The 12324-nt window shown below is 43.4% G+C and overlaps 1 protein-coding gene and 1 pseudogene across 1 annotated transcript in view; both read right to left on the bottom strand.

The window, feature by feature from the left end:
- Positions 1–3589, bottom strand: part of LOC102244961 (ubiquitin carboxyl-terminal hydrolase isozyme L3) — a 4797-nt gene extending 1208 nt beyond the window's left edge. The window contains exon 1 of the mRNA XM_014539922.1: positions 2941–3589. Within this exon, the coding sequence (XP_014395408.1) occupies positions 2941–3543 (603 nt within the window). The 5' untranslated portion in view covers positions 3544–3589. The remainder of the gene's footprint in view (positions 1–2940) is intronic.
- Positions 3590–8739: 5150 nt separating this feature from the next.
- Positions 8740–12324, bottom strand: part of LOC102244664 — a 4626-nt pseudogene continuing 1041 nt past the window's right edge.

The raw sequence follows: 12324 nt of genomic DNA, 5'->3' as shown, positions 1-12324 counted from the left end.
CCGGCTGTGGGAGCTGCGGAGGCGCGGAGGCTCAGCCTGATGCACGTAAAGGAGTCGGCGCGTGCTGGTCCCGGGCGGCGCCTCCTTGGTCCCCAGAATCAAGAATTGTCCCCCCACCTCCCCAACCGCAGGAACAACTCGGGTTGTAGCGGAAACCGGGGCAACCTTTGTTGGGGCTCCAGCAAAGGAGCTGAGGCCCTGAGATTCCCTCTCCTGCTCCGCCTGCAGGAGCCGCCGCAAAAACCCGCGCACCACCACCTACCAGAACCCGGCGGAGTCTGCGCCTGCGCCCTGGCGAGGCGGGGCCTCGGAGAGCCAAGTCCAGTCCCCAAGGTTCAGACTTAACCCTGCCAGTCACACGTCCTTGGGCGAGGACGCGCTCCTTAGGGCTGGACAATTCTGTCTTCTTTTCTTTAAACGTATTTTTATTGATTTCAGAGAGGAAGAGAGAGGTAGAGAGAGAAACATCAATGATGAAGAGAATCATTGGTTCTGCCTCCTGCACTGGGGAGCCCGCCTGCAACCCGGGCATGTGCCCTGACTGGGAATCCAACCCTCCTGGTTCTTAGGCCCACGCTCAACCACTGAGCCACGCCAGCCGAATTTGCATTTTTATACACCAATAATGAACTCTCAGAAAGAGAAACCAAGAATACAATCGTATTTACCATTGTAACAAAACAAAAAAATAAGGTGCCTAGCCCGGCCCACGTGGCTCAGTGGTTGAGCGTCCACCAAGAGGTCACCAGTTGGATTTCCAGTCACAGCACATGCTGGGGTTGCAGGCACGATCCCCAGTGTGGGAGCAGGCAGGAGGCAGCCAGTTGATATTTCTCTCTCATCCATGTTTCTATCTCTCTATCCCCCTCCCTTCCCTCAATTAAATATATATATATACTGAGTGGCCAGATTATTATGACCACCTGACGTTTGTAGGCAAATTAGCTATAATTTCGCGCTGAAGTTGCTAGAGGGCCAGATCATTATAAATGTCTGAATAGCACAACATACCCAAGTATCGTTGTTGATCAAGTTCATCCTATCATGTTGATGGCATATCCCAATGGAGATGGCTTCTTCCAACAAGACAATGCGCCAAGCCACGGTGCTCGTATTGTGCAGGAGTGGTTTTAAGAACATGAGGGAGACTTTACCTTGCTTAGGTGGCCCCCACAATCACCAGGTCTCAATCCAATTGAGCATTTGTGGGACGAAGTTAAAAGAGCCATCAGGGCCCTAACTGGTTTGGCTCAGTGGATAGAGCATCAGCCTGCAGACTGAAGGGTCCCAGGTTCGATTCTGGTCAAGGGCATGTACCTTGGTTGCGGGCACATACCCAGTAGGAAGTGTGCAGGAGGCAGTTGGGCTTCTTCCAACAAGACAATGTGCCATGCCATGGTGCTTGTATTGTGCAGGAGTGGTTTCAAGAACATGAGGGAGACTTTACCTTGCTTAGGTGGCCCCCACAATCACCAGATCTCAATCCAATTGAGCATTTGTGGGACGAAGTTAAAAGAGCCATCAGGCAGCTGGTTCCACAACCATCAAATCTCACAGAACTGGACAGTGCTATTCATCAGGCATGGTGTCAGATTCCTCGCATCACCTTTCAACATCTCGTGGAGTCAATGCCAAGAAGAATCGCCGCAGTATTGAAGGCAAAAGGTGGCCCAAGGAAGTACTGATGGGATGGTCATAATAATCTGCCCATTCAGTGTGTGTATGTATATAAATATATAAATAAATATATAATCTTATATAACTCAACACTAGGAAAACAAACAATCCGATTTTAAAATGGGCAAAGGAGCCCTAGCTGGTGTGGCTCAGTTGGTTGGAAGCATTGTCTCATACAGCAAAAGTTGGTGGGTTTGATTCCGGGTCCAGACCCAGGCAAGAGGAAACCAAACCAATCAATGTTTCTCTCTCTCTCTCTCTCTCTCTCTCTCTCTCTCTCTCTCTCTCCTTTCTATCTCTAAAATCAATTTTAAAACAATAATAAAATAAAAAATGGTCAAAGGACCTGAATAGGCACTTCTCCAAAGAGGACGTGCAGGTGGCCTATAGACATATGAAAAAATGCTCAATGTCACTAGTCATCACAGAGATGCAAATTAAAGCTACAATGAGGTATCACCTCATACCTGTCATAATGAATACCATCAATAAATCAACAAACAACAAGTGCTGGCGAGGATGTGGAGAAAAGGGAACCCTAGTACACTGCTGGTGAGAATGCAGACTGGTGCAGCCATTATGGAAAACAGTATGGAGTTTCCTTATGACCCAGCAATCCCACTTCTGGGAATATATCCTAAGAAATCTGAAACACCAATCAGAAAGGATATATGCACCCCTATGTTCATAGCCAGTATCTAGAAATAGCTCAAATGCCCATCAGTAGATGAGTGGATAAAAGAAGATGTAGTACATTGCCCAGCTGGCATGGCTCAATGGTTGAGTGTCAACCTATGAACCAGGAGGTCATGGTTCGATTCCTGGTCAGGGCACATGCCCTTGGTTTCCGGCTGAATCACCAGTAGGGGGCATGCAGGAGGCAGCCTATTAATGATTCTCTCTCATTATTGATATTTCTATCTCTCACTCTCCCGTCTTCTCTGAAATAAATAAAAACATAAAATCTGTTTGTTGTCCCGGTGCACAGGACAACAAACTGAGCCACAGCAGCCAGAGCTTAATTAGGCCAGTTTTTACAGAAGAAATTATGCCTCTGATCATTTGATCCTATCTATGTAAAACTAGATTTTTTAAAAAGGTAATATGTGATCAAAGTGAATTTTCTCCCTAAGGCCTAAATAAAGAGAAAGCAGTTTCCCATTTAAAAAAGAAAAAAATCCCAGCCAGTGTGGTTCAGTGGCTGAGCATCAACCTATGAATGAACCAAGAGGTCACGGTTCCATTTCCGGTCAGGGCACATGCCCAGGTTTCATCACTAGTTTCACCATGGTTAATTGGAAATGGTTTCCGTCTATCTAATTCATAGAGATGCCTATCTATATGAACTAATGCAATAAAATGAAGATCTACTTTTTCATCTATATTTGGTGCCTCAGTCTGACCTTCATGGGCACTGGTCTCATGAGTAACTCGAATAGCGTCATAGTTCTCCAGGTATCTGGCTCGTTCTTCAGGGCTCATTGACACAGATTCCTCTAGGAATTTCTTCAAGGTTGATCCAGATTCAAAATGCATCTTGCCTTTATTGTTGGAAATAGCATGGATCAGTCCAATTGTTCCACAGGCATTGCTGATTGTTTGCTTCATGAAATATACTGACGATTTAACATCTTGTCCCTGAGATTTTATTTTTTCCTCCTCTTCTGTTCTGAATACTTCATACTTTTCTGTAATAGGGAAGAGAAGTAATACTGCACACACTGGTCTTGGTACCATGCTAAGGAGTTCAGGATCCATTCCATATACATCAACAAATTGCCATTTAGGATGCAGACCTAATTGTTTGAGAAACTGGTTGGTGACCTCGGGGTTGGCCTCCAGCGGCAGCCAGCGGTGTCGCTCCATGGCAGCTCAGCCTGGCCACTCACCAGCTCTGACAGCCTTCGCGGTCGCCCTGAATCCATTTATTAATATGGTGGTTGCAAATGGGGATTTTTCTCAATATATTATTCCTTCTATATTTATGAGTTGATAATCTTCTGTGAAGAGCTTGTCTCCCTCCCCCTCCTCTCTTTAAAAAGACTAGTATTGCCCAGCCGGGTATGGCTTAGCGGTTGAGTGCTGACCCAGGAATCAAGAAGTCACCGGTTCGATTCCCAGTCAGGGCATATGCCCGGGTTGCGGGTATGGGCGAGAGGCAGCCAATCAATGATTCTCTCTCATCATTGATGTTTCTATTTCCCTCTCCCTCTCCCTTCCTCTCTGAAATCAATAAAAATACTTAAAAAAAAAAAAAAAGAGCAACTGGACTTAAAAGAAAATTCTTTTTTAAAAAAAAAAGATTCGTATTGTCCTAGCCAGTTTGGCCCAAGAGTTGGAGCATTGTCCCCCAGACTGAAGGTTCCTGGGTTCAATTCCAGTCCAGGGCGCATACCTTGGTTGCAGGCTCAATCCCTGGCCCTGGTTGGGGCATGTGCCAGAGGCCAATCTATGTGTCTCTCTCACACTAATGTTTCTATCTCTCGCTGTCTCTCCCCCTCCATTTCACTCTCTCTAAACAATGAAAAAAATTTCCTCAAGTGAGGATTAACAACAACAAAAGATTAGTACCATTGTATTTGATGTATTGTAATCTGTGGCCACTATTATCTACATTATTGCTCAAATCTATACTAATAAAAGGGTATAGCCAGCGGTCCTGGATTGCAAGAGGTATGTCTGACTGCCGGTACTCGGACATCCCCTGAGGGGACCCGGATTGGAGAGGGTGCAGACTGGGCTGAGGGACCCCCCACACCCGTGCACAAATTTTGTGCACCAGGCTTCTAGTTGTCTCACATTTGGTCAGTGGGAGTCCTTATATGTTTAACTTTTATTTACTTTAAAATATTTTATTGATTTCAGAGAGGGAGAGAGAGACAGAAACATTAATGATGAGAAAGAATCCTTGATCAGCTGCCTTCTGCACATCCCCTACTGGGAATCGAGCCCACATGTCCAGCATGTGCCCTGACTGGGAATCGAACCATGACCTTCTGGTTCATAGGTCACCACTCAACCACTGAGCCACACCAGCTGGGCTTTTAAATGTTTTCCATCATTCATGTTATACATTATTATTAGCATAAACTTGGAAAAGACCAAAAAGAAGTTTTAAATGCCAGTTGAAGATTGCAACTTATAATAGAGCATTTCTGATTTTATTCTTTTGTGTATACATATGTGTGTACATATATATATTAGAATATATAAATATAATCTTTCCCATTGACTTGAAGTTTTCCATTTACTTGTCAGCCTCTCCAACTACATAAAGTCCATGAGGATAGACTATGGCCCCTTTACCACTCTACATAAGTAGTGTTTGGTTCAGAACAAATACTCTGTAAATTAGTAGATGAGCAATCACTCACATCATATAAACATTTTATATATTGACTTTTTTCTGTTATTACATAAACATTTCTAAAAATATATTTTTATTGATTTCAGAGAGGAAGGGAGAAGGAGAGAGAGAGAGATAGAAACATCAATGATGAGAGAGAGAATCATTGACCAGCTGCCTCCTACAAGTCCCACACTGGGGATCAAACCCACATGTGCCATGACCTCCTGGTTCATATGCTCAACTACTGAGCCATGCTAGCTGGGCTACACAAACATTTTTACAGAGTTAAGGACTTTGAGCTGAGGAAAGTGAAACAATCAAAATGCTGTTTGCTACAAACTAGTTTGCCATTGAGGAGCAATAGATGGAAGAAAGAGCAGAAAGTGGACAGAGCTATAGTTTCAGTGAACTTTCTAGTAGAGAGAGACAATGGGAATATAGAATCTTGCCTGAGCCACTGCTGATGTTACTAGCTGGCTAGAGGGGAAGGGAGTGGATCTCAGAATTGACATCAACCAGATCTAGAAAGTCTGAAGGAGTTTCCCTCAGCCACAGTTTAAGGGCAGAGACACCTGACAAGGGCCCTGAAAATTGCCCAGAAACAGAGTTTAGCAGTGCTTCACACCTGCAGTACCAACTTAGGTATAATCAAACCTCCTCTTAGCCACAGCTTATGTTGTTATTTGCCTATCTTCTCTCATTTAAGTTCCCTAAAATAAAATATGAATTATATAACCCACTTCAGCATAGCTATGAAAATGAAGTAAAAAAGCTGAAGAGGAGGAGGAGGAAGGAGGAGAAGGAGAAGGAAGAAGAGAAGGAAGAGGAGGAGGAGGAGGAAGAAGAGGAGGAAGAGGAGGAAGGGGAGGAGGAGGAGGAGATGAAGAAGAAGAAGAAGAAGAAGAAGAAGAAGAAGAAGAAGAAGAAGAAGAAGAAGAAGAAGAAGAAGAAGGAGAAGAAGAAGGAGAAGAAAGAAAACATTGTTAAACATCTTAATGGTCAGGTCATAGTAGGGACTCACATGCTAGTTTTTTCACTCTCTATTTCCCAAGATATAGAGAAATAAGGAAAGAAAATGAGATGACATCACAAAAAAGCAAGACAGACTTTACTAAGAGATAATAAAAGCTAATGTGAATAAATGTAAATCAGCCCAGCTGGTGTGGCTCAGTGGGTGAGCATTGATCCATGAACCAGGAAGTCATGGTTCAATTCTGGTCAGGACATATGCTCGGGTTATGGGAGTTGCGGGCCATGCAGGAGGCAGCTGATCGATGGATGATTGTCTCTCATCATTGCTGTTTCTATCTCTATCTCTCACTCTCCCTTCCACTCTCTGAAATTAATAAAAACATTTTTTAAAAAATAGAAAGAAATAAATGTAAGTCATACTGGATGCCTGAAAAAAAAAGCTATCATTTTGATACTGTCAAAATGTCAATCTTTTCCAAGTTCTTTTGGAGTTTTAGAACAGTTCCAATCAAAATTTCAATAGTATTTCTTGAAAACTGGACAAAATTATTTTAAAGATCATCTGGAGGAAAAAATAAGCATCAGAATGAGAACAAAAAAAAAAAAAAAAAAAAAAAAAAAAAAGTAAAGAGGAGCATTTCCACTGCCAAATATTAACAATTCTAAGGTTATGGTAATTGTATGGTTTGCAGTGGTTCTCAACCTTCCTAATGCCGCGACCCTTTAATACAGTTCCTCATGTTGTGGTGACCCCCAATTTCATTGTTACAAATTGAACATAATTAAAGCATAGTGATTAAACACAAAAACAATATGTAATTATATATGTGTTTTTTCCGATGGTCTTAGGCGACCCCTGTGAAAGGGTCGTTCGACCCCCAAAGGGGTCGCGACCCACAAGTTGAGAATCACTGGTTTAGAGTATAGACAGTAATTAAAGGAACAAGATGTACTAGAAACAGACCCTTGCATAAATGATTTTTACTATGATAAAGAAGATATGCTAGCCAGCATGACTCAGTGGTTGATCTATGAACCAGGAGATCATGGTTTGATTCCTGGTCAGGGTATATGCCCGGGTTGTGGGTTCCATCCCCATTGTGGGTGTGCAAGAGGCAGCCAATCAATGATTCTCTCTCATCATTGATCTATCTATCTCTTCCTTCCTCTCTGAAATCAATGAAAAAATATTTTTTAAAAATAAAATATATTAAAAAAATTAACAGTGGAACACGGGGAAATTCCTGGAAAATGGATGATAGATTCCTAGTGTGTGTTTGGAGTATGAGTGGAGGGTGGTGGAAGGAGCACAGAGTGACAGAGGACCATAAACCAGTGATGGCGAACCTATGACACGCGTGTCAGAGGTGACACGCAAACTCATTTTTTTGGTTGATTTTTCTTTGTTAAATGGCATTTAAATATATAAAATAAATATCAAAAATATAAGTCTTTGTTTTACTATGGTTGCAAATATCAAAAAATTTCTGTATGTGACACGGCACCAGAGTTAAGTTAGGGTTTTTCAAAATGCTGACACGCCGAGCTCAAAAGGTTCGCCATCACTGCCATAAACTGTGGATAGGAAATAGGGAAGGGAAGAGTTTTTAGGTCTGTAACTCGCTCTCCCTCAATATTACATCATTACGTGAGACAGTTCATTGCTTGCCCTTATTACTACTTAAGGGCAGAAAACAGCAACCAGTTGAATGTCAACAGGTTGGGGCATCAACTTTCAACACAGGTACAGGCAGACGGCCTGGATCCTAGCATTTACTCTGCCACTTCAAAATCTGAAAGGCAAAACGCTTCTAAGCTAGCAAGAGAGCTCCCCAAAAGGGAGTTGTACCGCTGTGGATGATTTTAACATTGGAAAAATCTTTGATCTATATCTCATACAGAAGCCCAATTCTTCAGGGGGGGCACATGCTAGGACCTGAGCATTAGCCCTTCCTCACAAGTCTGCCAGCCAAGATGGCAAATATCCCAGGGGAATATGAGCTCAAGGGGGAAAGTCTAGACAACTTAAGGAAGAAATCATTACAAAAATGAATTAAACAAATTGAACAGCCTATAATAGACAAGGTACATTGGTGGGACAAGGAGTTAAAATCAACATATTAAAATAACCCCAAAATATTTTTTTAAATATTAATGAAAATATTAGAAAAAACAAGGTCATCAAGGATGTTTTGCTTCTAGTAATTTTTCAGGTCAATCCTCCTGCCAGTAACAATAAAACTGCTGATCAAAATGTGAAATAAGTGCTGGGAGATAACAAACAGCAACCAAAGCACCAAGTTATCAACTGACTTTTGCTGTTAGCTGTTAAACAGCAAAATTGTAACCCAACTGAGCAAGTGGGCTCATTGATCACCACTCAACAGAAAGACCAAGTTCTGCTGCAATGGTCTTTTGCAGAGAAAAGGATTTAATTATAAGGTAGTCAGATAAGGAGACCGGAGACAAAGTTCAGATCTTTCTCCCCAAACAAAGGCTTGAGATGAGTTTTAAGAGGTGAGAGTAAGAAGAGGTTACACATATTTTAAGTTCTGAGTTTTTTAAATCTTACTACAAAGATTTAATTTAAAATCACAGTGTTTCAGCCAGGATACCCACCATTAGGGGTACCTCCAAGTCCAAAGGCTTCAAGGGGCTCCTCCAGGCTCAGCAGCAAGGAGCTGACAGGGTAGCAGCTATAGTTCTGGCCCCTTAACTTTCCTCCCGAGGGTGACGTCCACTCAAGTGCTCACTGGGGCAGGTTCTGGCGCTGTCGCGGTCACAGGCTCCTTCTGCACTAGTTCAGGCTCATCCTCACCATCATGAGGTGGGTGCACCAGAACCTTGTCTAAGATGCCAAACTCCTAGGGCACCATGGGGCTCATGTAGTGGTCTTTGTCCATGGCTGACTCAATCACCTGTAGGCTCTGTTTGGTGTGCTTTGCATAGATGCTGTAGAGCTGCTTCTTGAGTTTTATGATCTCTTCTACTTGAATGGTGATGTCTGTGGCTTGACCCCGGGCACCCCCAGAAGGCTTGTGGATCATGATGTGTGAGTTGTGGAGTGAGTGGCGCATGCCTAGGGTGCCTACAGCGAGAAGCAGGGAGCCCATGCTGGTGGCCTGGCCAACGCACCACGTGAAGATGGGGTTCAGGATGTACTGCATCCTGTCGTAGATGGCCAAGCCCAAGGTCACTATGCTGCCAGGTCTGTTGATGTACATGTGGATGGGCTTCTTGTTGCTCTCAGACTGCAGGAACAGCAGTTGTGCTATAACCAGGCTGGCCACACTGTCACCGATCGGACCCATAACACACACACATGATGCACTCTCTCAGCAGCTGTGAGTAGATGTCATAGGCACTCTCGCTGCAACTCTGCTCCACCACGATGGGAATGAGTGTAATAGCTCCGCTGCACAGCCAGACCCAACTTGGGTGTCCGCTGTGTGGGGATGAGGGCGGGAGATGAGGCCACAACGCTGATGTCTCTGAGTCAGCAGGTGGGTTGGCTGGTGGTTGGCTGATCTAAGATGGGCTCACATAGTCTGGCATGTTCCAGCAGAATAGCTTGGTTTTAGTCCCATGGCAATTCCCAAGGAAAGGATCTGAGACAGAATCAAAGCATGCAAGCCTCCTGAGGCCTAGTTCCAGAAATGGTACATTATTGCTTCTGTGTCTTCTATTGGGCAAAACAAGATATAAGACCACCAAGATTCAAGGGATGGAGAAATAGACTCCAGCTCTATTGGGAAGAGCTGAAAAATCACATTGCAAATGTAGATGAAAAATTGCAGTCTTTATTTTTATTTTTTATTTTTAATAAACCTGCCATACACAGCAAGATCCCAGAGTGAAGAGAAGCACAGAGAAGTGAGCCTACTATTTGGTGCTGTTTGCATCACCAAGGCATTTACCAGTTCAGAAGGAGCTGCTGGGAGGAAGAGAAGTTCAGCACAGCTTTCAAAGGTCTGCTAGGACTGGGGTAACAAAAATTGGAGTTCAAGGCCCACCAAGGAGAAGGCACTCTGAGAAATAGCCCAGGTATTGAGGGCCTCTGCAGGACTGTATTTTAGAAATGAGGATAAGCATTAAATATACAATCTTCACAAAGACTACAATCCAATCAAATCAGCTGAAACCCTGGTTGGATTAAGGCAGCAGTTCTCAAAGTGTAATCTTCAGACGCCTGAGGTTTTTTTAGGGGGTCAGGGAGGTTAAAACTATCTTTATGATAATACTGAGCTCTAATTTGATTTTTTTTTTAGCATATTAACATCTGCACCGATGATGTAAAAGCAAATGGAATATTCAGTTGTTGGCCCCTGGTGTGAATCAAGACATTGACATGAAGCTACACTTTGCTTTCTTCACTACCACACACTCAGAGTTTAAAAAGGAAAAGGAAAAGGCCAGTTTCACTTAAGACTCTCCTTTATTAAGCAGGAAAAATAATTGACTTTATTAATTTTGAACTTGAGCACATATCTTTTTAATATTTTTAAAATATATTTTATTGATTTTTTACAGAGAGGAAGGGAGAGGGATAGAGAGTTAGAAACATCGATGAGAGAGAAACATCGATCAGCTGCCTCCTGCACATTCCCTACTGGGGATGTGCCTGCAACCAAGGTACATGCCCTTGACCAGAATCAAACCTGGGATCCTTCAGTCTGCAGGCCGATGCTCTATCCACTGAGCCAAACCGGTTAGGGCACTTTTTAATATTTTGTGTGATAAAATGTGAAGTATGCCAAGCACTTCTGCTGCTTATATATAGAAGTACAATGGCTGTCTGAGAAAAAGCACCCATGCAATTGAGTTGTGAGCTGAGCACAGCCTCTTCTTCCATGGAACATTGTTTTTACTTGAAAGAACAACTGAGAGACAAGCTACGGTTCCCAGCTATGGGTATTTGGCAGACATTTTCTCCAAAATGAACAAAGTAATCCTGTCATGTCAAGGAAAATAACTGACAGTATTTGCTGCCAACATTTTTAAATTTCAGCTTGACATCTTTCCACTATTTTTGGTTGTTAATCCTTATTGAGGATATTTTTCCACTTAGAGACAGTGGAAGGGAGAGGGAGAGACAGAGAGAGAAACATCAATGTGAGAGAGACACATGGATTGGCTGCCTCCCGCACGCACCCTGACCAGGGCCTAGGATCGAGCCTGCAACCAAGGTATGTGTCCTTGACCAGAATCAAACCCAGAACCCTTCAGTCCATTGTCCAACACTCTAGCCACTTAGACAAGCCAGCTAGGGCCAGCTTTCCACTCTTTTATCATATTTCCAACAAGATCAGTGGTGATATTACCAAATATCATTTTTTGGTTTTGTGCAATGGAACGTGTTAACATTTGGAAGATCTGCATAATTCAGTGAACCAACATTTTCCAAATGACCAATGCATGAAGTTAAAAAAGCATGCATTTCCCTGGCCGGTGGGCACGTGTGGGAGGCAACCAATACTAGATGTTTCTCTCTCACAGCCATGTTTCTCTCTCTCTTCCCCTCCCTCCCTCCCCCTCTTTCTAAAAAATCAATGGAAAAAATATCCTTGGGTGAGGATTAACAACAAAAAAAGCACGCATAGGTAAGAGATCCAAAGTGCAAGATAGACCAATAGATTTACTTTTTATTTATTAATTTGGAGAGAGAAAGAGAGAGACATCGATTTGTTGTTCCACTTATTTATGCATTTGTTGGTTGTTTTCCTGTATGTGCCTGACCAGGGATGGAACCCAAAACCTTGGTGTATCCAGGCAACACTCTAACCCAGGGGTCCTCAAATTTTTTAAACAGGGGGCCAGTTCACTGTCCCTCAGACCGTTGGAGGGCCGGACTATAGTTTTAAAAAAAACTATGAACAAATTCCTATGCACACTGCACATATCTTATTTTGAAGTAAAAAAACAAAACGGGAACAAATACAATATTTGTATTTGCATGTGGCCCGCGGGCCGTAGTTTGAGGACCCCTGCTCTAACCAACTGAGTACCTGGCCAGGGCTAATGGTCTTCTTTTAAGCCAGGCATTATAGAAATTTGCAAACAGAATAAACAATCCTAATGCTCTCAAAACTTTTAAAAAACAATTATCTTTGGTCTAGCTGCAGCACCCATGCCGGCCATTTCCCGCCTCACAGCCGGGGTCTCCTCACAGCCGGGGTCTCCTCACAGCCCGGGTCTCCTCACAGCCCGGGTCTCCTCACAGGCGGGGTCTCCTCACAGTTGGGGTCCCTCACAGCCGGGGTCCCCTCACAGCCGGGGTCCCTCACAGCCGGGGTCTCCTCACAGCCCGGGTCTCCTCACAGCCCGGG

This window comes from Myotis brandtii, unplaced genomic scaffold (genome assembly GCF_000412655.1).
Source record: "Myotis brandtii unplaced genomic scaffold, ASM41265v1 scaffold105, whole genome shotgun sequence".
NCBI lineage: Eukaryota > Metazoa > Chordata > Mammalia > Chiroptera > Vespertilionidae > Myotis > Myotis brandtii.
The sequence above is the reverse complement of the archived record's forward strand: the minus strand, read 5'-3'. Positions and strand labels throughout refer to the sequence as shown.